Raw genomic sequence first — 25,624 nt, forward strand, 5'->3', positions numbered from 1 at the left:
GGAGGTACTCCAGCTTGGCCACCAACTCACAAATCATTCTAATCATAAGGAAAGACAGAGAGAAACAGAGAAACAAGGCCAGCCCCAGGAAGGAGAGCAGAAGCTGTAATGGCGGTGGGAGGGGTCCCTCTTTGAGGGCACACTGATGGACACACACCCCTCACCCTGAACAAGGGATGGTGCCCAGGTTTTTTGTTGTTTTTTGTTTGTTTGTTTGAGATGGAGTTTCGCTCTTGTTGTCCAGGCTGCAGTGCAATGGCCAATCTCGGCTCACTGCAACCTCCGCCTCCCAGGTTCAAGTGATTCTCCTGCCTCAGTCTCCCAAGTAGCCAGGATTACAGGCATGTGCCACCACACCTGGCTAATTTTGTATTTTTAGTAGAGACAGGGTTTCTCCATGTTGGTCAGGCTGGCCTTGAACTCCCGACCTCAGGTGATCTGCCCACCTCAGCCTCCCAAAGTGCTGGGATTACAGGCATGAGCCACCATGCCCAGCCTGTGCACAAGGTTTTATCACGTCCCATCTAGTGGGCAGAGGGACAAAACACAAAGTCGCTAAAAAGTCAGGGGTTCCTGGACCAAGCAGGTGGGAAGGAAACTCCAGAGCAGTCAGGGGAAACTCCACACACTCCTGGGCCCCTTCTAAGGCATTCCTGCTACTGCGTGGCAACTACCAGGTCCTCAGTGACCTGGGTGCCCAGCCTGGTCCCGGGCACAGGCCTCCTTCTGCTGCCAGCAGCCCTGGCCGCGACGGGGGAGCCAGTGGCCTGACCCCAGCTACACCTCAGGGAAGCTCCCCACCAACGCGCACCCACAGTGTCAGAGGAAAAACTCACCTCAGAAGGTTTCACACTTGCTTCCTCCTCCCACCGCCTGCCCCTTCTCACTGAGCAAGGTGAGAAAAACAAGTTGACTCCCCCCATGCCCCTGACAAGTGACCACTGATCATAGACGAATCTGGGGGCAGTGCTCAAACCACCATAACTCAAACCACTTCCTGCCTCTTCTGTGAGTCACATAGAGAGGAGTAGAATGAGCATGAGCTCAGGATGGGCACAGGAGGAACAGACACAAGGAAGATGTCACATAGCTCCTTGTCTGATCTGGCCCTGCACATCAGCCCCGGAGCGTTGTGTGCTGCCAGGCCCTGGACCCTTTGCTTAAAGCACCATCCTGAGTCTCAAGATCCTCACTGAATTTGAGTTGGATAAGACACCCAAGCTTGATCACTGACTTCCCAAGTCAGAGACAGTCTGTGTAACCCTGAACAGCTTCCTTCCTTCTCTGAATCAAAGTTTTCTCCACTTTGAAGTGGAGATAATACTGATTGCTGCCTTGCTTGCCCCAGGGCCAGTGGGAGGTTCACACAAGAGACCTGACGGAAGAGAGCTTGGTGGATTGTACCACAGTGTGAGTAGTCAGGGCATTATCACAAACCCTAAGCCTCCAAGTAATCCACCTATCAGGGCTAGTAGAAGGACAGGCAGGGCTGCTGGGTCTCAAACTGTGCTGTGAATGAAACCCCATGGCCAGCCTGGATCTAGACAGTCTAATTTAACATGGTCAAGCCTAGAGCAGAGAAGGCAAAACCATGCAGGACTGACAAGTAGGTGACTGGAGCAAAATAGACCAAAATTAAAGATGGGTACCCTTTGTAGATGCCAAAATCTGGGTCCTGGGCCCCCAGTCTCAGATTAAAAAATTGATTTCTTCCCTTCTCTAGCTCAGGAGCCCAGGGCTGTCACAGAATCCTCACCAAGGGCCTCACCTAAAGCAACCAACACATAACTCTGCCTTCAGAGAGGAAAAGTTCGCTCAGCCCCATTTGGTAGACAAGGAAACTGAGGTCTGGAATGGTAGGGTGACTGGTCATTTGGTCAGTAAATTATACAAGGCAGGATTAACCCAACCCATGAAGCAGTCATGCCCTCGTGTCCAATCTCCACCCACCCCTGGACAATATGTGGCCAGTGGGAGTGGCTCTGGCTCTGCAAAATAGAACAGTACAGCTTGCAACCCAGTTACCGAGCTCTGTGAAGGCAAACTCATTTACTTCCCACCTGCTACCGATATCTGGTCCAAACCCCCATATCACCCTTTTTTCCTCCAACACCTGCTTCACTGACCAAATACAGTAATTATAGGGCTCTGCTCCCAGATTCTGAGGCGAGCCCTGGCAGCCACCCTGCCCTGACAGTGGCAAATCTGAGGCCAGGTCACCTTTACAGGGCAGGGACAATGCCAAGGACACCAGCAGCCCTGGGAAACATGCCAACCACAGCCGGGCAGGCACTCCAGGCTCCGGAAGGGCACCAGACCCTATTCAACTCAGGATGGCTTAACTCTCCCTTCTATTCAACTCAGGATGACCCAATACTCCTGAAGGGCTATGTCTTGGCAGCCCAGCCAGAGGAGGGGGACTGAGAAGCCAGCACCCTGGTGACAGCCTTAACCTCTGGACAACCCCAAGTGTGTTTAAGGGAAATTATGTGCCCTGAATTTCACCCTTTCCTCTGAATCCTAAAACTGTGAGCTACAAAGACTTCATCCTTGGTAAAAAGTGAAGATTTATTATTATGAAGAATATATAAAGTCAAGATCTTAACACAATATATTCAAAGAGCTACCATGGTTATTAATATCATCATCATTTCCTCACTTGTCCCTTTCCCCATGGCTCATATGACTGTGCTCTTGCTGACTTACTATGTATTATACTCTCAGAGGGGAATGCAACATGGATACAGACTAGGAGCACAGCAGGGACACACAGAGGTACCTCTAAAACTGAGAAGGGATCAACCCCAGACACCAGCTGTGTGCATGGGCCCACTCCAGGCAGCACACTTCTCCAGTCCCCCTCCTCCACGACCAGACTCCAAAGCCTCAGAGGCAACCCAAGTCATTCTCCTTCAGTCAGTCACACAACCAAAATTCTACTGAGTATCTGCTATCTGCCAGGCCCTGCGTCCTGCACTGGACCTACACAAATGAGCCAGGCCCAGTCCTTAACCCTAATGAAGTCACTATTGAGCAGCGGCATCTCCACTCTAACCTAATGTGCCAACCAAAAGCTTTTTAAAAACTCCTCGTTGATGGAATACTACTCAGCCATTTAAAAAAAAGGAATGAATTAACGGCATTTGCAGCGACCTGGATGAGATTGGAGACTATTTTTCTAAGTGAAGTAACTCGGGAATGAAAAACCAAACGTATGTTCTCAACGATACATGGGAGCTAAGTTGAGGATACAAAGGCATAAGAATGATACAATGGACTTTGGGGACTTAGGGGGAAGGGTGGGAGGGGGGCAAGGGATAAAAGACTACAAATAGGGTGCAGTGGATACTGCTCAGGTTATGGGTGCACCAAAATCTCACAAATCACCACTAAAAATCTTACTCATGTAACCAAATACCACCTGTACCCCCAAGAATCTATGGAAAAATAAAAAATAAAAATAAAACTCATCATTGAATTGCTGTGGGACTTCTCCCCAGAAGGAACACAGATTTATTTCCAACTGACCAGGCTCAACTGCCCAAATGCCCTAGACCGGAGAGAAAGAAGGTGTCTTCCATCAGCGTTCCTGGGCCTGATAGGAGTGCTTTACACACGCAAAAGGCACAAGCACTTTTCCAACTACCCCTATAAGCATCGCCTTCACACCACTGAGAGAGGAACAGCAAGGAAAAAAGTCTATGAGTGGCTAAGCAAAAGCCACTGTCAAGGAAGGCGGTCCAGACACCAGATGGACTTCTGAGTCAAAGCTCTCTGGCAGGCACTTGAAGGATCTCAAGGATTGCCCAGCCAGCTTCAGCCTCAAGACCGATATCTCAGCCTTCCTGGGAAAAGAAAGTGGTTTTGAGCTCAGCCTCCATCCCGATTTTAAAAGCCAAAGAAGAAGAATCCATCCAACAGCAGAGACACCTGTGCATTTCAAAGACAGCTACCCTCTGTATAGCATCTCTCAGTATACAGGCAACTACTCACAACCATTCTCTCATGGGATCCTCCCAACAACGCTCTGAGGTAGGAATTATTGACCCCATTTTATAAATGAAGAAACTGAGGCTCAGCGAGGGGACATGATTTTTTTTTTTTTTTTTTTTTTTTTTTTTTTAAGACAGAGTCTCTCTCTGTCATCCAGGCTGGAGTGCAGTGGCATGATCTTGGCTCACTGCGACCTCCGCCTCGCAGGTTCAAGTGATTCTCCTGCCTCAGCCTCCCGAGTAGCTGGGACCATTGGTGCGCACCACCACGCCCAGCTAATTTTTGTATTTTTAGTAGAGAACGGGGTTTCACTGTGTTAGCCAGGATGGTCTCAATCACCTGACCTGGTGATCCACCCACCTTGGCCTCCCAAAGTGCTGGGATTACAGGCATGAATCACCATGCCCAGCTGAGGGGACATGATTTACTCAAAATCACATAGTTAGAACTCTAACTCAAGACCTCCCAGCTCCACGCTCCATGACTCCCTTCCATGCAAGCTCAACCACATTGCCTCTGGCACCTAACATATATCAGCTGCTCAGTAAAATTGGATGAATCTCAGTTGAATGCCTGAGGCCTGGACACACTGTCTCTTAAATTGCCCTGGTAAGATCCCCTCTCCTCCTTCTTAGTTCTGGCTTCAAGGAAGAAAGACATTGGTTCCGTGAGAGAGAGAAGGTACCACATGGAAAGAGAGTCTGCGTCGATAGGCTAAGTGACCTTGACTCCATTGGAAAGGCCTCAGAACTCAGGGGCAGAGGCTGGGCCAGGCCTTAGCTGATCCTTGATGTCTCTCTGAGCTAGGAGGGCACAGCAGCAGCAGGAGACTCACCTTCGGGAATGGTATCCTCCTGGTACACAGGCCGGAGCAGCTGCAAGGGAAAGACAGGAGAACAACCTCAGCCCCAGGAGCAGGGCAGGACAGCCCAGGAGGCTGCTGGACACAGGGGCCCCAGGGGAGAGGAAGTGGAGCACCTCAGGGCACAAGAGAAAAACAGCAGTTCTGGTAACCAGCTGAGGGAGGAGGCAGGGAGAGAACACAAAATCCCAGAATATTCAAGTTAAAAGAGGCTTTATGGGTCATGAAGTCTAGCCCCTTGGCAAGTCCCCAACTTCCTTTACAGCAGCTTGTTCCAAAGTGCATTCCATGGAACACTGAAATGGTAAGACGGTACCAACCACGCCCTCAAGGGTGCCCCCATCAGGCAAGTTTGGGAAATGCGGTGTTATTTGGGTGACACCACCTGCTGTAGTACAGGATGCCAGCAGAGCCTCTACTAGGCTCCTTTGCACTGGGAATCTCCTAGATGAGGAAGAGAGTACAGGATATGTCTCAAGCTTATCTGACCTCAGAACACCTTTTTTCTAGAGTATCTCATGGGACTAATATTTTGGGGAGTGCACTCCATCATCCCACCACGCAATCATGCAGTGTCTGCTTTCACCCCTCCTATGATGGGGGCTCACCACCTACCAACACAGCCCATTCCATTGGGGAAAAGCACAGGCTGGTAGAAAGCTCTTCCTTCTGTGAGTTGAAATCTTCCAGCCTGTGCATGCCCTGTTCTTGGATCTGTGCCCTGAGGCCACATAGACCCATCCGTCCTCCCCACAAAGAACAGCCTTGCAGAAGGCAGAGCTAGCACATACTCCATCTCCTTGCCCAACATCACAGCCCCTCGCAGGCTCCTCATCACACAACTTTGGGTCTTCAAGTCTTCCTGGCCTCCCACAGGGACCCAATACCCTTCACCTTCCCCACACCAGCTGTCCATACCTGGCTCCCAGGATTCAGCGGGGCCAGGATGATGTAGTTGGGGTCGGTGGGGGCAGTGGCACGGGACAGTGCAGGCAGGGTGTGCTGGCCTCCACGCTTGGCCACCTCGGTATAGCGCTCCCAGCCGCCAAGCAGCAGCCCATCAGAGCTGTCACATACCAGGTGGCAGCTGTGGCGCTGCTCTGGCCGTGCCTGGGCCCCATGGGTACAGTTCTTCTCCCTTTTGTTGGGGGGTGACTGGAGGTCATGTGTTGACTTGCAGGAGGCCCGCCGCAGGACCCCACCATCTGGTCCTGGCTTGACCTGGGGGACCATGCGCCACACGAGTAGGATGATCTCACTAGGGCAGCTCCTAGAAGTTGGGGGATCACACAGAGAGGTTGAGCCTGGGGAAAACCAGTATCAGCCAGAGTGAGGGCCCACAGGGCAGGGAGGATGATGGGGGGAAGAGGAGGCAGATGCGGCAGGGAAGCCCCCAGTGTTGGGGCAGGAAGGGATGCAAGAAGCCATTTAAACAAGAGACAGCAAATGGGTCGCCTAGGTCAATTCCTATTGATGGGCAGTGGCTGAGAAGGACCCTGAGGTCAATGCCAGGTTCAACAGGAAAGAGTTCCATACTCAATCCATGATGCTTGTCATAAGCAAGATATAAGCAAGTAAAGCTCGGAGATTCCCTAAGTGCAAGCCCTCATCTGGCATTCCAGAAGCAGACCTAAAATCAGGCCATCGGGGTTTTACCCTAGGGGATCAAAATTTGGGAGACTCCAACATTTTCAAGAATAATTTTTTAATTGCGCAATTGAAACATTTGCAACATCTTCACGTCCTTAAATAACAAATGGACTTAGCTCTAAGGTAGCAGAAATAATTAGCTAAAGCAGAAAGCAACCCCCTGGTGCCCCGTCCTGAACCACAGAGTCTGAGAGCATCTTCCCTGCTGTTTGCTCTGGAATCCGAAAGTGCTCTGAGCCTGAACCTTCCATTCTCAGGCCAAGAAACAGATTCCTTGAGGAGCAAAAGGAATTGTCTGCTCACAGCTGGGCAAAGGAGGGAGCAGCAAGAGCTGGGCCAGGCAAGGCAGTGTGCCCAGAGGTGGGGAGGGTGTGCCATCAGTCTGAGGCCCCAGGCCACCCGCTGCCCCCTGTCACCGGATCTCGTGGGCCAGCTCCACACATTTCCAGTGCTCCACAGGCCTCTCGTTCAGCTGCAGCACTGTGTCCAGCTGCTGCAGCCCTGCCCGTTCTGCCGGACCCCCTGCAGGGACAAAGAAAAGCCATTCAGGGGCCCCTGAAGCCCAAGACCCCTTCAAAGGACCTGGAGTCCTTTGCTGCCATGGTGACCTCAGACAAGGACCTCCCTTTTTCTCTAAGTTTGTTCATCTGTGAAATGAGGGGCTGAACTTGGTGCCTCTTAAGAGTCTTGAAAGAAGGCATCCCCTTTGCATTCCCTTCTCCCTGCTTGCCTCCCCTACTGCTGGCTCACCTCTCTGCAGTCCACCCTTCCACCCAGGCCCTTACCCCTCCCCAGAGCCTCCTACTCCATTGAGAACCTTCCCTAGGGCCAGGCTCCCACACTCCATTCATTCCTTCTCTGTCAATCATTGTGCACAAACCTCATGCCCACCCCTGTGCAGGCACTGCACACACCCTGACCACTGAGCCCTGGCTTCTGTCTTTGAGATGCTCACTCTGTGATTAACAGAAATCTTCACTTGTGAAAAGTAGGGAAGGATGGCTCTTTTTAAGCGCTGATCAGGCTCAGGATAGGATACAATACCAGCTTCAAATAGAGTTCACAAATGACTCTCATTTTCCCATGCAGCCATTGCTGAAAATATAGGTTTAGTTCCTGTTCAAACTGATTGGGAAACAAAATATAAAAACCTATTTTCATTTTGATAAAAACAACAAAAAAAGTGGACATATTTTATAAATGGCAGTTTCATCTATGGTCACTTAAAAATATTTTGAAAAGCCAGGACACTTTGCTCCAGTTTGGGGCTCCCCTTTTAGTTCCAGCCTCTGTTAGCAAAGCCCATATGTGTGGTGGGCAAGGGGAGCTGGCATCCCCCTGTCACTCACTTACCGGAATCCACAGCCTGGACTCGGACTGGAGAGTCACAGCAGATGGTGAAGCCAAAGCCGTCCTTTCCCCTCGGAATGGTGATCTAGGACACAGTCCTGCCCAGTCACTGCCAGAAGCTGGAGGCTCCGGCCTCTATCCCAAGGTCAGGAAGCCCACAGCCCACCCCTGCCAAGAGCCACCCTCCTCTCCAAAGGAATCAGAGCCACAAAGGAGCTGGCCAGCCCCTCAGTGTCCCTATCTCAGCCCAGACAACTTGAGCACTGGGTTGTGGGCCAAGCAGGAAGGCCAGAGCTCAGCAGGTAAACCCATGCCAATGTGGGGAGGGCCTGGGATGGACAAGGTCTTGGAGAAGCAAACCTTGCCATCCTGAGCCCCAGCAGCTCAGCCCTTGACCCAAGGGCCCATCAGCACTGCACAACTCGGCCTCACCTTTGATCTACTGTTTTCCTGGCTCCCTTCTTCCTTTCTCACAGAAGTTCACAGAGCATTAGCCTGGGGCTGGCCCTGTGCTAAGGGCCCAAAGACAAGACCAGCCTGGTCACTGCTCTCCCAGAGCACAGAGGAGGGAACACTGAGACACACTCACTCCATCTCAGGCCAAGGGTCAGAGGAAGAGAGCTGGGGTTCTGGGGGCCAATCTGTGGCCAGGGCCCCAAGGCATCCAGTGAGGACTCCCAGGTAAGGGGCAGGTAAGGTCACAGATAGGCTTCCTGTGACCTGAACTAGCCACTGACTCATGTGCCTGCTGAGGCCCATTGGCTTGACAGGTCCACAACTCCTACTTTCAGAAGTCCATGAGAGGGCCTTGCCATCTGGATGCTCTTTTCTTTTCAAATTGGCACACAATTATTGAGCTCCTACTGCATGCCAGGCTCTGCAGACGTACAGAGGCACACAGCCTTGGTCTCTGGCTCCCAGAGGAGCACGAGGGTACACAAACCTCTCCACAGCAAAGCAGGGCACAGCAGGCACTAAAGTAAAGCAGGAGGACTGGGCCATTCTCAGTCCTTTATGCTCCGACTGTGGACGCCATGCTTGGCACACGATAGGAATTCAGCAAAGGCTACTGTAGGGAGGACAACCTAGCAGTTTCCCACCCACAGGAGGATGTAGGGTGGTATGCCAGCCAATTCTGGCTGCTAAAGGCAGCACAAATCGGAAAAGGGATTCAAGGGGTCCCAAGAGACCCCCTAGAGAAAGTGGGACTTGGGGTGGGCCCTAGTGAGGCACAGGGAAGGGTGTCCCACACAAGTTGAGAAAGAGGCAGCTCAGCAAGCCTGGAAAAGGTCAAGGGTGCCGGCCTTGTCAGGAGATTTCTGTCTCCTTCCTTTGAGGGTTGTCCCTGCAAGACTGGGCACCTGCACTCATTCACCTGCCAACCATCCCAGGGCCAGGCATGAGGAAGGTGAGTGGGAGGGAGCCCAGAATGACCAAGGGCCTTGGAAGCTGCAGGGACCTCTGAGGCTCTGCTTCCCACCAGCCCCGGGCCTGGATTCAAAGCGAGTTTGTAAAACAGGAAATCTGACAGACAAGGGGAAGGGGGAGGAGGCAGGAAAATACCCTGTTCCCATAAGAATTCTGGGAAAACACGCAGCTAAGACAGGAAGAGAAAAAAATGGAAAGAAAGAAAGAAAAACAAACGCGGGTGCGAGTGTGGAAAGCTGGGGGAAAGGAGCAGCCACTCATTGCCAGGCCCGCCTGAGGCCAGGGAAGACGCCAGGAGCCTGGCCCCCTCCATGGAACCAACGAGGATTTTTTAGGGGTCTCACAAGCCAATCCTCAACCCAAGCACAAGCCGGGGTCCCAAAGCCCATCCAGCACTTCCCCACCCCTACCCCACCCAGGGCCAAAGCCTCCTGCATAGAAAACCCATGCCGGCACCCTGGGCTCTGGATGGCCAGTTTTGGGGCAGTAGCTGGAGATTGGGGTCTGGGGAGGAGTGTGCTCCAAGAAAACAGCCTCCTCCTCCTAAACCCAGACCCCACATCCAAGCAGGACTGTGGGCTGGGGCCCCTTACCCTCCTGTGCCAGCCCAGACCACAGTCCAGCCAGCTGGGGGTGTGAAGGAGGGGAAGAGGAGAGGGTGCCAGGAGGCAAGCTCATCTCCTAGTTCGGAGGAAGCAGAATTTATGCTCTGTCCACCATGATCACTGACCACATTGAGAAGGTAGTGTCCAAAGAACCTGACCATCCCTGCAGCCCCCAGGGAAACGAGTACACCCATTTTACAGAAAGGAGATAAGACCCCAAGTGCCACCCCCTCCACCCTCCTGCTCTCCGCCCTGCTCTGACTAGGAGGTGAAGGGAGCAGCCCTGCCCCGAGTCCTTGGCAGCTTCTGACAGAGCCTGTCCTTCCTGCGGGTGGTTCTCACTCTTTCCTGTTCAGGGCAGGAACAGCCACTGCTCCCAGGTCTCACCCATGCCAGCCCCTCACTTCTGCTCTCCTGCCTAGTTTCTGCTCCTCTGTCCTGCCTAGACTGTAATCCCCAAATGCTGCCATGTATTAAACATCTCCTAGATAGATATGCACAGCAGACACTGAGCCAGGCTCTTCGCACACATCATCCCATTCACTCCCACGGCACCATCGCTGGATTTCATTATCCCTATTTTACTGACTAGGAGATAAAGGCTCAGAGAGGAACAGTGACTTGCTCAAAAGCTGCAGCTAAAGAGGAGCAGAGCTAGATTTGAGCTCAGACCTGACCAAAAGCTTGCTGCTCTCAATTCTGCACTGGTTTCTAACACAGAAACCATCTTGAACTCTGAGTCCCTGAGCCCTAGGTCTAGCCCACAATTGCTCCTGGCCCCACTCTGATGGCGAGCATGCCCCATCTTCTAGCCCATAGCCCCAAGGTGACCAAGAACTTCTAGATGTCCCATCCAGTGCTCTGTCTCACCACCCTGTCATCCAGATGCTAGTGTCGCAGGGGCTGCTTTTCCCAGCTCCAGGAGGGCAGGAAACACAGAGTGGGGCCTGCAGGGCAGAGCCTGAGAGCTGGGGAGGGCTAGAGAGAGAATACTGGGTCCCCTAGCAGGCAGGTGGCGGGGGAGCAGAGGCCCCTCTGGGCATCCTCCTGGGACCTAAGCACTGCCTGTCAGAGGAGTCAGGACCCACAGTCCAGTCTGGTCATTAAAACAAATAGAGGGGCTTCTCTATGTGATTTTTTAAAAATCAGAACAATTTCAGAACTCCCTTCCAGATTAGATATCACTTGCCTTCACCATCCCGGATCCCATTCCTATTTTATTTTATGAGAAAAAATGGTCCATCGTAGTTCTAGAAGACACACAGGGGGGCTAATGGGATCATCATGGCCCACTCTGCCCCCTTTCCAAGACCGGAGGCTGAGGCCAAACCCTCACTGTAAAGTTGGATTCCAAAGCCAAAGGAATCCTGAGCCATAGTGAGGCATCAGCAGTAGGGGGGAGGAAAGTTATATGTATGTACATAAACACAAAAACACCCGACCTCACATACGAGCACACGCCAACACACACACACACACAGGGGGCAGAATGGGCACTGCTGTCCCGTCAGAAGCAGGAAAGTGAGCAAAAATACAAACTCCGCTCCCAGCTGCTCTGCAACCACGGCATTTTCAATCTCACACCCACAGCCCCTCCCCAAATAAAAAGAACAGAAAGCTAGCTGGATTATCTCACCAAAAACACCACCCAGCCAGTGGTTAGTACTCCACACAGAGCTGGGCCCTAAAGGGGCCTTGGGTCCAGCTCCTGCCTCTATCCTCCTCCCCATATCCAAGTGAGCCTGCAGGGAGCAGGAGGGGGTAACAGAAGACCTTGTTGGGAGCGAGATCCTGCTCTGATGGTCCCTCTACCCCCACCCCTGAACACTCCACAGGCTCCCCACAAGAGGCCAAGCACCCACCTGGCGGTAGCGGCGCTCCGAGCACACCTTGCAGAGCCCATTGAAGCGGTTCATGGCTGCGGGTCCTGCCTCGGCTGCTGCCCCATGAAAACCCAGCTCTCCCCCAGCAGTGGGAGCCCACACTGGACCCGTCAGCCTGGCATGAGCACCCTGGGAAGCCCGCCCTACAGAAGAATGGCAGGAAATCACCTCTCACCTCCCCAAGCCCTGTCTGTGCTGTGTGCCTCTGCACGATAAGCCTGAAGGCTTCCTGAAACCTCAGAACGACAAGGAAGAGGGAGAGTTTTATATTAAAATTCCTGTCAACTAGTTAGTATTCCCCGGGCCCGGCGGGGAGAGGGCGCCTTTGTTCTGGCTGCATTCTCTGCCATGGGCCACTTTGTGATTCCAGTGTTCTCACAAACACCCCTCACTGGAGGAGAACCCAGGCAGAAAACGCAGCTGCTCTATAACAACACCTCCTCCCCCTGCAAGTCCCAGGGTCCCTACTGGAAATCCAGGAGACTACCCCAGCCTAAAGAATCCCAGGACACCTTGGGGGGTTACACTCACAGACATCCCATCTCCAGACAGGGAACATAAAACATTTGGAGTCTGAAGACCTGCCTGCCACTTGGAAACTACTTAAAAGTCAGTTTCGGCCAGGTGCAGTGGCTCATGCCTATAATCTCAACACTTTGGGAGGCCGAGGCAGGTGGATCACTTGGGGTCAGGAGTTCGAGACCAGCCTGGTCAACATGGTAAAACCTTGTCTCTACTTTAAAAATACAAAAATTAGCTGGGTGTGGTGGCAGGCACCTGTAGTCCTAGCTACTCAGGAGGCTGAGGCAGGAGAATCACTTGAACCCAGGAGGCAGAGGTTGCAGTGAGCTGAGATCATGCCACAGCACTCCAGCCTGAGCGACAGAGCAAGACTCTGTCTCAAAAAACAAAAAAGTCAATTTATTTGTCTTTTGTCCATGGAAGCGGGTTGCTGTCAGGATCTGGTGATACATGGACCATGAAGTCAAATGTAGAAGGGATTTCCAGGCCATCAGACAATCCAGCCTCCTCATCTTACTGACAAACAAACTGAGGCCTGGAGAGGTTATGATCAAACAGCAGGGCAGTGTGGGGCTAGGACCAGAACCCGGGTCCTATTTCCTGCCTGGCAGTCTCAGGATAGCATCCTGCAGAGTAGCACATGGTGAGCCCAGCTGCTTTTGCCCATCTCAGAGCCCCTGGGGAAGCCCAGCCATGCACTCAAGTCCTTGATGACAGAGGGTTCCTTGGTTCAGCCCAGCTTTTGTTGCTGTGTGACTGTGGGCAGGTCACCCAGGTTTCTGGGCCTCCATCTCCCCACCTGCACAGCACAGGAGCTGAAGAGATGGACTCCGGTGGCTCTCCCCGAGCCACAGCCAAGCCTCTGACAAGGACACCTTCTTTGCTGAGTCCCACAGACATCTCTGAGCACACAAGCTCAGGAAAATCCAATACACCTCAGAAAAAGGCCCCCAGGGGCTTGAGGCCTGTGTGCAGAATCCAGCATGCAGCAGGATTTTACAAGCCACCAAGAAACCTATGATGCTGGAGGAAGCAAACATGGTGTTGACACCCATGTAATTTCCATGAATCATGAGGGAGACCCCCTGATCACCATGCTCTCTGTGCGTGGCAAGTAGAGAGACAGGGGGAAAGGTCTTTGCAGTTCCCCACAGAAGGCAGAAGAAAGCTTCTCAACTAATGAAGCCACAGAAAACAAATCTGACAAGTTACTCCTGGCAAGTTTCTCTGTCTAACCCAGTCGCAGCTAGACACATGTGCCTGGTAAACTGAAATTACTTAAAACTAAAGTTGACACTCAGTTCCCCAGTCACACCAGCCACATTACAAGTGCTCAGTAGCCACAGGTGGCAGGTGGTCACCACACCGGCCAGCACAGCTCTAGACTGCTCCATGGGGCAGGGCCTTGGACAGGTCCAGAAATGCATCCCAGCACCCAGCACAGGGCCCAGCCCTAGGTGTAAATATTTAATGAATGATGAATAAGTGAATGACTTGAGTCAGTGAACGTGAAAATGTTTGGTACATTGTAATATGCCGATATTGTGTAATATGTAAGATACTATTAGGAACTACAGCAACGTAGTATATTCCCAGCTAGGCCATGCACAGGAGGCAGTGTGCCACAGCACACTGAAAAGGCAGCCAGCCCTCACTCAGAGCCTGCCTTCACCACCTGCCAGCTGTGTGGCCACGGAGAGGGCCTAATGCTCTGAAAAGCGTATGTCCCTCTCATCTGTGAGATGCCGAAGTAACACCTGCCTCAGAGTGGGCAGTTAAGATTAGGTAAAAGCACGTGGTATACAGGGGCTAATGAATTGCTGGGAGTTTGTTTTGGCTGGAATGCAGTGGTGCGATCTCGGCTCACTGTAACTTCCACCTCCCAGGTTCAAGCAATTCTTCTGCCTCAGCCTCCCAAGTAGCTGAGACTACAGGTGTGTGCCACCGTACCTGGCTAATTTTTGTATTTTTAGTAGAGACAGGGTTTCATCATATTGGCCAGGCTGGTCTTGAACTCATGACCTCAAGTGAGCCACCCACCTCAGCCTCCCAAAGTGCTGGAATTACAGGCATAAGCCACCATGGCCGGCCCTTTTTTTTTTTTTTTTTTTTAAATTGAGACAGAGTCTTGCTCTGTCGCCCAGGCTGGAATGATCTCTGCTCACTGCAACCTCCGCTGCCCAGGTTCAAGTGATTCTCCTGCCTCAGTCTCCCAAGTAGCTGAGACTACAGGCGCCCACCACCATGTCTGGCTAACTTTTTTGTATTTTTGGTAGAGACAAGGTTTCACCATGTTGGCCAGGCTGGTCTTGAACTCCTGACCTCAGGTGATCACCTGCCTCAGCCTCCCAAAGTGCTGGGATCACAGGCGTGAGCCAGCATGCCTGGCCAAGTAATTCCCTCTCTTATTTGTTAAAGAAAACCATAGATCCCCTGCCATGCCCTGCAAAGAGATGGAATGAATTTTGGAGAATTCTCCCAACTCCTTATGTGAAAAAGGCTCCTTTCCAGACTTTAAGCCCTAATAGAGTGAGAACCCCTTGGTCTCAGGTTCAGAATCACAGCTGCCCCCTGACATCAAGCAGGTCTAACCTGAGAGGGTGATTCAGCCTCAGTCCCAGGGGAAGCAGGGGGCCAAGAAGGCCTGTGGGAAGGGGAGGACTCGGTTTCTAGAGGCCCAAAGTTAGTAAGATCCAGATGCTTGTATTTCCAGAGGTGGGTGCCTGGCCCTTTCCCCACCCCTGCCACAATCATGGATACCCCAAGAAGAGCACTTATTTCCTGTAATACATCTCAGGAAAGTCAAGAAATCATTCCTTCCAAGTGCATGACTTGCTGAGTTTCAAGCACCAAATGCTACCCCTTTAGGGGTTTCCTGGGCCCAGGGGCTGACAAGGAGGAGATCCAGCCTCTGGAGCAATGCCCTAGCTTGTCCCCACCCCTACCTTTAGTTTCTTCCCATTCTCAGCGTCCCCACCTCCTGGCATTCTCAACAGTGGGTCTGGAAGGCAACAGAACAGAATCAGAAAATGCCTGGTGGCATAGAAGGCTCCCCTCCTCAGACCACCCAGAGGACAGTGCTGGGAAACAGGCCCATGGGTTTGCCCAGGACCACTCCTGGCCTCAGGATGTGGGGACACCTGAGGCTCGATCCAGACAAGGACTCAGGAGCCAGGGCTGCATGTGGGAAAGGCAGAACATAGAAAAGGGCCATGAAATCCGTGTTTTGAGCCTCAGGGATCATGGCAGGACCTAAATACCCTGTCTGTAGAGGTGGGAATCCCAAGGTGAGCAAGGCAACCTGGGGGATCCCTGAGACATGGAGCTGGGAAGGAGCCACTGGGGAAGCATAAAGTACCCCACAAGCAAGGGAGCTAAACTACATGGGGTCAGGCCATAGCCTCTCCAATGAAAGTCCAACCAGACAAGCAGTGGAGGCATGGGCAAGAGGCTGCCTGCAGCGTGCACTCTAGCAGGTGCTCCTGAGAAGTCCCTGCACCCAGCAGGCTAATAGCAGCCTGGGTGGCAGGGGCCACCAAATATCAGAACTGATGCCACTATGCAGGAAAGGAGGGAGGGGGCAGGTCCTGGGAAGGGAAGCTGAAGGAGGTGTTCAGGTACCTCTCAGCGGCCGCAGTCGCCGCCTGGCCACCTTCAGGTGCTTGGTCCGGCCCAGGTGCTCCCCTAGGAGGTAGTACCAACCGCTGATCTCCTGTCACGAGAGAAGGAATGACACACTCAGACACAGGAGGCAGAGGCACAGGTCAGGCAGCCACCAATCCCCCTCCAAAAGTAGCCACTGGATACCCTCCCACAGGAGAGAAAGACTCTCCAGCCTTCCTGCCCCTGAGCTGCCACACCTGTACCTCCAGGAAGCCTTCCACGATGCTCAGGGCAGAGCTGGCTCTCCCCTCTGCCGAATTCCCACAGCCTCTTATCCCTGGAGGACAACCATCTACTTGCCTGTCTCCCCCACTAAGTCGTGCACAGGCTCTTTGATGTGCCTTGCACTATGCCTGGTATACAGTAGGAGCCATATTTGTTGACAGAACAGAAGTGAAGGAGTGAAAGAGGGATGGAGAGGCCAAAAGGCATCCTGTGGCTCCTGAGCAGTCTCCAGGGGGAACATCTTCTCCAGGAGAACGAAGCCAAGGCTGCAGTCAAGAGAAGCTCTAGACCAGGCGTGGTGGCTCACACCTGTAATCCCAGCACTTTGGGAGGCCGAGACGGGTGGATCATCTGAGGTCAGCAGTTGGCGATCAGCCTGGCCAACATGGTGAAACCCTGTCTCTACTAAAAATACAAAAATTAGCCAGGCATGGTGGCAGGCACCTATAATCCCAGCTACTCAGGAGGCTGAGGCAGGAGAATTGCTTGAACCTCGGAGGCGGAGGTTGCAGCAAGCCAAGATCACACCACTGCACTCCAGCCTGGGCAACAGAGCGAGACTCCATCTCAAAAAAAAAAAAAAAAAAAGAGAGAGAGAGAGAGAAGCTCTTTAGGACTCACAAGCAGGATAAAGGTTCCTCAGCCACCCACCCCAGGACACAAATCTGCGTGGCAGGTCATGCCACAGGCCACCAGGACATTTCCAGGGATGTGCAAAAGGAGTGCCCCCCACCCTCCACCTTCCAGTTCCGGGGGTCCAGTGCAGCAAAGAAATTGATAAGGGACCGGTGACCCAGAGCAAGGAGTCTTGGGTCCCAAAGAGTCCTCCTCCAGCCTGAAGGAAAGTTCCACAGAGGATGGTGCTGCTCACTCCATCCTTGAGCACCTGTTAGGCCCAGAAATATCAGGCCTGGTAGACACAAGAAGAGGACCCCTGGTACGGACCATGGGCGCACCTGGCCTTCATCTTCTGGGGCAGGCCCAGGAGTGCTCTGGGCCCCAAAGGATCTGCCAGTATCTTCAACAGCAGACACCAGACTCAGAGCCTCCTGGGAAGACTTGGGGCTGCCTAACAACTGCTCTCTGGCAAGACAAACCAAGAAGGGGACCCAGACTCTCAGCTAGGCAGGTAACAAACACAGTGCTGCTATGCAGGCCACCCCACAGGCAACTGTCTCAGTGGGGCACCATCTCACAGAGAGAAGCCTTAATCAAGGGCTGACAGAGAAACCCTGCCTGTACCGGCCCGGTCCAGTTGGGATGATCCTGACAGAAGCGTCCTTAGGACCCACCTTCTCCGGAGTCAGGAGAGACTTCACCCCAAAGCTCATGCAGCCAATGAGTCCACTCTGTCTGGGAGAACAATTGAGGCTTGAGTCAGTACTTTTTGTTGGGCTCTATTGGGAGGTCCATTATCAAGTATAGCATGGGTTTGCCTGATGCACTGCAGTTTACAAAGCACTTTACCCGTATCATCACGTTTGATCCTTCTGACTCTGTGAGGCAGGCTAGAGAGGAGCTATTATCTCCATTTTACAGAGGGAAAAATGGAGACTCAGAGTTGGTCCCTTTCCCAAGGTCATAGGACAAGTTCAACACTCCCTCTACCAAACACAAAAGCTCAGGGGTACTTCACGAGTTTTAACTGTTCTGGTGCTGGGTAGATCTGAAGAGCTGGTCCCCAGAGGGAACCTCCTTGCCCATATCAGTTGGTGATGCTCAGTGGAGAACAGTTATGGGACCTCAAGCTCAAGAAGTTTTGTCTCAGATCCAGGAAGGAGCTGAGCAGTTCTTAGATGGCTACACATCAAGATCCAAACCAACCTGACACAAAAGCTGCTGAGACCAATCTGACCTGGCCACCAGCAGGGCAGATAGGCATGGGCCAGGGTCACGCTTCATGGGGATGTCAGACTATGGCAAGGGGCTAAGTTCAATCTTCTTGGTTAAAAAGAATTCACAGCTGGGCACGGTGGCTCATGCCTGTAATGCCAGCACTTTGGGAGACATAGGCAGGCAGATCACTTTAGGTCAGGAGTTTGAGACCAGCCTGGCCAACATGGCGAAACCCTATCTCTACTAAAAATACAAAAATAGCACTACATGGTGGTGCATGCTTGTAATCCTAGCTACTCAGGAGACTGAGGCAGGAGAATCACTTGAAACCAGGAGGTGGAGGTTGCAGCCTGGGTGACAGAGCCAAGACTTCGTCTCAAAAAAAAAAAAAAAAAGAAAAAAGAAAAGAAGAAAGAAGAATTCAGAGTTCCTGAAGAATGTCCACCATTGAGGCTCAATGTCCAATAATCAGGGAAGAAGAAAGAAGAAGAAAGAAGAAAGAAGAAGAAAGAGGAGGAGGAGGAAGAGGAGAAGGAGGAGAAGGAGAAGGAGAAGAAGAATAATTCAGAGTTCCTGAAGAATGTCCATCGTTGAGGCTCAATGTCCAATAACCAGGGACTAAGATTTGGCAGCTTTTAATAATGATGGCATGGGCTGGGTGGAGTGGCTCACACCTGTAATCCAGCACTTTGGAAGGCATCACTTGAGCCCAGGAGTTTGAGACCAGCCTGGACAACATAGGGAGACACCATCTCTACAAAAAATTTTTAAAATAGCAGGGCATGGTGGCATGAGCCTGTAGCCCCAGCTACTGAGGAGGCTGAGGTAGGAGGATCACTTGAGCCTGGGAGGTCAAAGCTGCAGTGAGCTGTGATTGTGTGTTACTGTTCCTCCCTCTTGGGAAGTGGCCAAGTCAGCACTAACAGGAGGCAGTTGCAGCGACACAGCGAGACCCTGTCTCAAAAAAATAATAATGATAACATCGATTAATATTAATAAAGTCCAAAAATATCTTGCTATTGTTAGAGAAAAGGAAGTTTACAAAGCTGTAAATTTAATGAGTAATGTGAGTTTAATGAGAAAGATACCCACAAAAATACTAACAATGGTTATATCTGGTAGATGGGATTACTAGGGGTTTAATTTTCTTTTATGGGTTTTCACTGTTTTCATACAGAACAAGTACCCTTTCTGTAATCAGGAAAAAAAAAAAGACAGTATCAGTCTACTTTTAAGGACTTTTATTGTGCCACAACCTGTTTTATCCTGACAGTAGGGTTTTTTTTAATGTTATCTTTCTGTTCTCCTCTCTCTTACCCCATTCTCAACTTGGACTCCCTCACAGGTTGGTTTAATAACTATCAATCAAGAAACATCATGGATATTTAGGCTGGAGCATAACCCTGGAGGCTGGCTTCAATAGCTGGAGGACCCATATAGCTGAGAGATTTGGCATGTCCTATGGGAGGCACAATATCAAAGCCAAAGATGGAACAGGCTGCAGGATAGGTAGTAAACTCCCTAGAGATGCATTTTCCAGAACCTGGTCTAAGGGAAACCACTGCTAGAGCAGTGGTTCTAGCCAGAAGCGTACCACAAATCCACCTGAACAGCCTGTCTGAGGCATATGGCTCAGGACTTCTTCCTGAGCACCCAAAACTAGTTGGTCCAAGGTGGGGTTTGAGCATGGGAGCCTGGAGAAAGCTTTCCAGTGGATCCTGCCAAACACCCACTTACACCTGCCCCAGTCAAAGACCAGTGATCTAGAAGGTCTTGATAAAGACATATTGTTCAGATTCTCCAGAAAGGGTCGCAGCTTACCACCTGACAGTCCTAAGCAAAACAAAACTGGCTTCTCAAAGGCAGCCAAGTCAAGCGAGGGATGGGGAGGCAGGATGCCAGGGGATTGTTCCTCAAACCTGGTCCACCTGCCTGCAAACCCATGCTCTGCCCCATGGCCCAGGGCTGAGGCCCCTGCTTCTGGCTGTCTCTTAACAGCTGCTCTCAGTTCATCACTCCTCCTACTCCCAGTTCCTCCAGCCTTGGCTCCACCTGCTCTCTTCTTCCTTGCCTCTCTCATCATCCAAGGCTTTATTAATAACCTATTCAAAAGGGACAATGCGCTAACCCCAATAAAACGACCCTTCCATATCCACCTCCCCAGCCCACCACCAAAAACAAATACTCCTCCCCCTTGGGAAGTAGCCAAGTCAGCACCAATAGGAGGCAGTTGCAGTGACTATCATATCTGAGCTGCCATTCCAGAAAAGCCTTGGCAAGACTTTGCCAAAGTCCTCAAACCGATTTCATTTTATTTGTCACACATTTGAGAGAAATCCAGCTGCTATCCAGGTGCCCACACAACTCTGCTGTACACTTCTTTCCTACTGGGTAGGGCTGAAACTTTCAAAGTCTCCAGGCCAATGCATTAGCTCGGCAGCCTCTCTCTGCTCTTCACTAAGTGAAATTTTCATTCCCTGTTGTTTAGAGAATGTTAAATGGTTAATAGCCTCCCTTGAGTTTTACTTCCTGCTAAGGGGCCTCCTATGATTTCATGATAACTCAGGCAGGGTAAATTGCCACAATTAACATCCATAAGCAGGAACCTCTCTCTAAGTGTTCTTCAATTAGCTATTTCTTACGCCTGCTTTTGAAAAATCTTTGGAGGAAGAAAGACTTCTTTTAAAGCAACCTAAGTATATGACAATACAGCAGTCAGTTTATTAACTTGGGAACTAGCACTCACCCTGAGGAGTGCCTGAACTCTCACTAGATGCAAAGTCTCCAGAACCAAGCCTTGGTTAATTCTGACTACCAATCCCTCAGCTCTGGGCTTGGTGCACTTAGTGAAGGCTTGACAAATGGATGAATCTATCACGCCCATGGTTGGCAGGCACTGGGCAAGGGGCCACAGTGTTAAGGAAACAAAACAAACATCCAGGAATTTAAATAGCAGTTCAAGACAGCAATACAGGGGATGTCACAAGACAGGGTGAGATTGACAGATGAACAGTGCAGGCAACATATTCTGAAGGTTCGGGAACACAAGAGGTAGCTTCGGGCTGAGAGGCTGGAAGAAGACCTATGAATTGAGCCAGAGAGAATGAAGAGCATTTTGGGCAGAGGGAACAGCCAGTATAAAGGCTTAGAAGTAACTTCATGCAGCACATATGGGGAATAGTATTCAGTTTACTTTTGAGCATAGGGTTGCAGACTCATTACAAGATGAAAAAAATCTATTATTTTTTGAGGAAAGGCACTTTAGTTCTCCCTCTCAGGTAAACTATTTCTCTTATAGGGTTATACCATTTAATCCTAATTGATTTTGAATTTGATGACTTAAATTGAACTTAGATTTTTCCATTCACTTTTTCCTTAAGCTCAGTACCCATTGCTGGTCACAAGCTTTCTAACATTAGGCCACTGTACTTGGCACTGAAATCTCATTTATAAAACAGATTAAAGGACAGTGTACACTTACAGTGCCTGGGACAGTGCAGGGCAAATCACAAGCAGAATCTCCTTAAATGTAGCTACGATTAGCATAAAAGATTATGCCCTGACCAGGCGTGGTGGCTCATGCCTGTAATCCCAGCACTTTGGGAGGCCAAGGCAGGCAGATCACTTGAGGTCAGGAGTTTGAGATCAGCCTGGCCAACATGGTGAAACCCTGTCTCTACTAAAAATACAAAATCAGCCGGGCGTGGTGGCATGCGCCTGTAATCCCAGCTACTCGGGAGGCTGAGGCAGAAGAATCCCTTGAACCCAGGAGGTAGAGGTTTCAGCGAGGTAAGATTGCGCCATTCCACTCCAGCCTGGGTAACAGAGAGAGACTTCATCTCAAAAAAAAAAAAAAAGATTATGTCCTTGGCTGGGCATGGTGGCTCATGCCTGTAATCCTAGCACTTTGGGAGGCCAAGGCAGGTGGATCACCTGAGGTCAGGAGTTCGAGACCAGCCTGGCCAACATAGTGAAACCCCATCTCTACTAAAAACACAAAAATCAGCCAGGCATGGTGGCGTGCACCTGTAGTCCCAGCTACTTGGGAGGCTGAGGCAGGAGAATCGCTAGAACTTGGGAGACAGAGGTTGCAGTGAGCTGAGATCATGCACAAGAGTGAAACTCCGTCTCAAAAAAAAAAAATTACTTAAAAAAAAGATTATGTCCTTTAATTACATATATATAATGTTCTTTAATTATATATATAATTAATGTTCTTTAATTTTATATAATTAATATAATAATATGTAAAGAATTGTATATTATATATAATTTTATACCAATATACAATTATAATTAAGTTATATATAATTATATATACCAATATATAATTATAATTAAGTTATAATTATATTTTATATAATTTATAATAATATAATATATATTGAAGATAATCTTTGGAGGTATAAATATAATACATATATGCATTTTTTACCTTAGTACATAACATTATAATTCTCTCCAAGTCTGTTCCCTGGCCACAAATTCTGAAAATGCTACGATTAATACTAGAAGCTTCAATTTGGCTTTCGCCGTATTATCAAACAGAATTTTTAAATAGCTGAGTTCCATATTCAATGGCATATTGAGGAATTACTATTAATTTTTAAGTGTGATAATGTCATCATGATTATTTTTTAAAGCCATCTTTTAGAAATATATACTGATGAGATGAGGTTTTAAAATAATTAAATTTGCTTTAAAATAATTCACTGGAGAAGGGGAAAGTGGATGGGTGTAAATGAAATAAGATTGGCCATATATTGATAATTGATGAAACTGTGCTATGAGTATATGAGGGTTTATTATATGATACTTTGTACCTCTGCATGCATTTGAAAGAGCCTATAAAAAAGCTCACAGAACCTTGAAGCTGAAAGAAACATTAGTGATCACTGCATTTTACAGACAAGGAAATTGAGGCTCAGCATGGGAAAGGGACTGACCCGTGGTCACACAGCTAGTCAAAGCTAAGCCAAAATCGACTGTGCTGAGGCCTGGTTCTCCTCAGTTCCCACTGTGATCATCATGATGAACTGAAATCATCTGGCCCTCCCCAGAACTTCTTTGTAGATCATCTTGTTCTCTAATACAAGTTCACAGCCATCCCCGGAAGGATAGTGAGGATTAGCGAAACAGACGCTTTCCTGTTATCTCCTATCAGTTTCAAAAGGTGACCACCACACATTTGGCTGAATAATTTACATAAAACTCCACTATAAATTCTGCAGTAGCTCATGTCTGTAATCCTAGCACTTTGGGAGGCTGAGGCAGGAGGAGCACTTGCAGCCAGGAGTTGGAGACCAGCCTGGGCAACATAGCTAGGCATCGTCTCCACAAAAGCAAAAAAAATTTAATTAGCTGGGTGTGGTGACATGCACCTGTAGTCCCAGTTACTCAGGAGGCTGAGGCTGGAGGATCATTTGAGCCCAGGAGTTTGAGGCAGCAGTAAGCTCTAATCAAACCACTGCACTCTAGCCTAGGTGACACAGTGAGATCCTGTCTCAATCAATCAATCAATCAGTCAATGAAACTACACTATAAATGCAATGAGAAGCAGCCTGAGTCCTGAGGAGCAAGCATACTGACACAGAAAGAGTATGTTCTGGAGTCATTTATCATCCATGTGAGATGGTCAAGTGTACTGTAATGTGGCTACAAGAACCTGGGCTTGGCGTCAGCTTGCCTGCATTTACATCTTGTTTTCATGGCACCCTATCTGTGTTACCTTAGGCAAGTTACCTAACGCCCCGTGCCTGTTTCCTCACCTATAAAAGAACAGTAATAATAATACCTACCTCTTATGGTGTTGTGAGGGTTAAATTGGATAATGTGTGCCATGTGCTTAATGTCTGTTACATAACCTCAAGCAAGTGCCTCGGCTTTCATAAGCCTCAGTTTCCTCTTCTCTAAAGAGAGGGGCAATAATAATTCCTACCTCTCAGGATCATGATGAGGATAAAATGAGGTAATGTATGTAAAGTGCTTGGCACAGAGAAGAATTCCGTAAATGTTTGTTTCCTTCCTTCCACAACTGTCTTTCATGTTGATAAGTTGAATGTCCGTCCTTCGGAGAGGCACAATTTGATTTGAGAGCATTCAGCAGAGCCGAAGTTTCCTGCAATCACTCTGTCTGCCTCCTCCAGCTCAGAGGCCTTCTTGCTCCGAAATGGATCAACAAAGGACAGAGGATGAGGAGAGTGCAAGGAGGCCGGGCCAGCCTGCATACTGCTCACAGCTTCACAGGCCCCTCTGCTCCAAAGGCCCTGATCCTCTTGAGCTTCGGGCTGGGACTGTGACTGTGAGTTTGGCTGTATTTTCTTTAATAAGGCATCTCACTTTCCCAAAATAGGCAACACGTGGAGACACTGCCCCATGATGCTGACTCACTTTCCCTGGCCTCATTCTCTTTTCCAAAAACCATGAAGGGCATGACTGGCTCCTTCTCCAGCAGTTTGGTGTCTGCTTCCACCCAAAGGGCTTGCTGGGTGTCCATGTGCCTCTCTGACACTCTGCTGTCTCCTTCAGGACCTTCCCTTCATTGGCCTGTCCCTTCAAAGACAGGGATCAGACCCTTGGTCCTTAGCACTTGATGTTCTTCCTTGACATCTCACTTGCTCAGAATTTCACCCACTGCCTTCCTGCTTGTGGCTCCCATCTCTCTGTCTCCCAAGTTACAGGTAGGCAAAGACAAGCCCTCCTTCACAGCTCTGACCTGGCTCCCCTCCAAGCACCTGCATCTCACCGTATCCCAAGCTGACTCACCTCCACCTCCAGTAACTCTGTCTTAGGTGGAGACACCGCCAGCCACCCAGGAGTTACCCTTGACTTCTCACACTGCTCTCACAGCCAAATCACCACTAAACACTACTGATTTAATCTCCTAAATATGGCCTGAGTCTGTTTTCCCCTCCCTAGCCCCAAAGCCTCTCTCTCACCCCAACCTTCCAAAGACCTACCAACGCGATAGATCTAGAATGTGCATCCGTCATTCCCTGGCTCGACACACTTCAGTATCTCCCAATGGCCAGACATTCCCAAACACCAAAGTGGCTGCAGGAGGTTCACCCTGCAAACATGTTTAAATGCAGATTTCTCAGCCCTGCCCATGAAGAGTTGGATGTAATTAATCTGACATGGCACCTGAGAATCCAGGTTCCTGACAAGCATCCCAAGGAATTCTGATGCATATCCAGGATCGAGAACCACCGGCCCTTAGGAGAAACCTCACACTCCAAAGAGAATCTACAGAATCATCTGACTTGGCTTACACCAACCTCTTCAGCTAATCTTTAGCCAGTCCCTACTTTGTACTTAACCTTCCAGCAACATCAATGAGTTTACAGATCCCTCCTCACTCCACTCTTGCCCTGCCCTCTCTACTTTACTGGCTCTTTCTTCTGTCCTTTCACCTGTCCACCCATGAGTCAGTACAGTGTTGAGAGGAAGGACCCCGGGGTCCGACTGCCTGGATTCCATCCCGGCTCTATTGTTAACTGGCTGTATGACCTTAGGCAAATTCCTAACCTCTCAAAACTTTAGTTTCCTCTTCTGAAAACTTAGGACAAAACCATACTCTTCTTAGAGTTGTTGTAAGAATTAAATGA

The 25,624-nt window shown here is 50.0% G+C and overlaps 1 protein-coding gene across 8 annotated transcripts in view; it reads right to left on the reverse strand.

Moving 5' to 3' along the window:
- Positions 1 to 25,624, reverse strand: part of RGS3 (regulator of G protein signaling 3) — a 131,456-nt gene that overhangs the window by 82,604 nt on the left and 23,228 nt on the right. For 2 of the 8 annotated variants that reach the window (XM_074016778.1, XM_074016779.1), the window contains exons 6-12: positions 17,474 to 17,530; positions 15,915 to 16,005; positions 15,239 to 15,294; positions 7,859 to 7,940; positions 6,922 to 7,027; positions 5,774 to 6,125; positions 4,829 to 4,868 (exon numbers count right to left, since the gene is read on the reverse strand). In XM_074016778.1, coding sequence (XP_073872879.1) covers positions 4,829 to 4,868; positions 5,774 to 6,125; positions 6,922 to 7,027; positions 7,859 to 7,940; positions 15,239 to 15,294; positions 15,915 to 16,005; positions 17,474 to 17,512 — 766 coding nt within the window. In that variant the 5' untranslated portion in view covers positions 17,513 to 17,530. Of the gene's footprint in view, positions 1 to 4,828; positions 4,869 to 5,773; positions 6,126 to 6,921; positions 7,028 to 7,858; positions 7,941 to 11,750; positions 11,875 to 15,238; positions 15,295 to 15,914; positions 16,006 to 17,473; positions 17,535 to 25,624 lie in introns of those variants that run through there. The other 6 variants (XM_005580994.5, XM_005580999.5, XM_005580997.5 and 3 more) reach the window with 4 other exon arrangements.

This window comes from Macaca fascicularis, chromosome 15 (assembly GCF_037993035.2).
Source record: "Macaca fascicularis isolate 582-1 chromosome 15, T2T-MFA8v1.1".
NCBI lineage: Eukaryota > Metazoa > Chordata > Mammalia > Primates > Cercopithecidae > Macaca > Macaca fascicularis.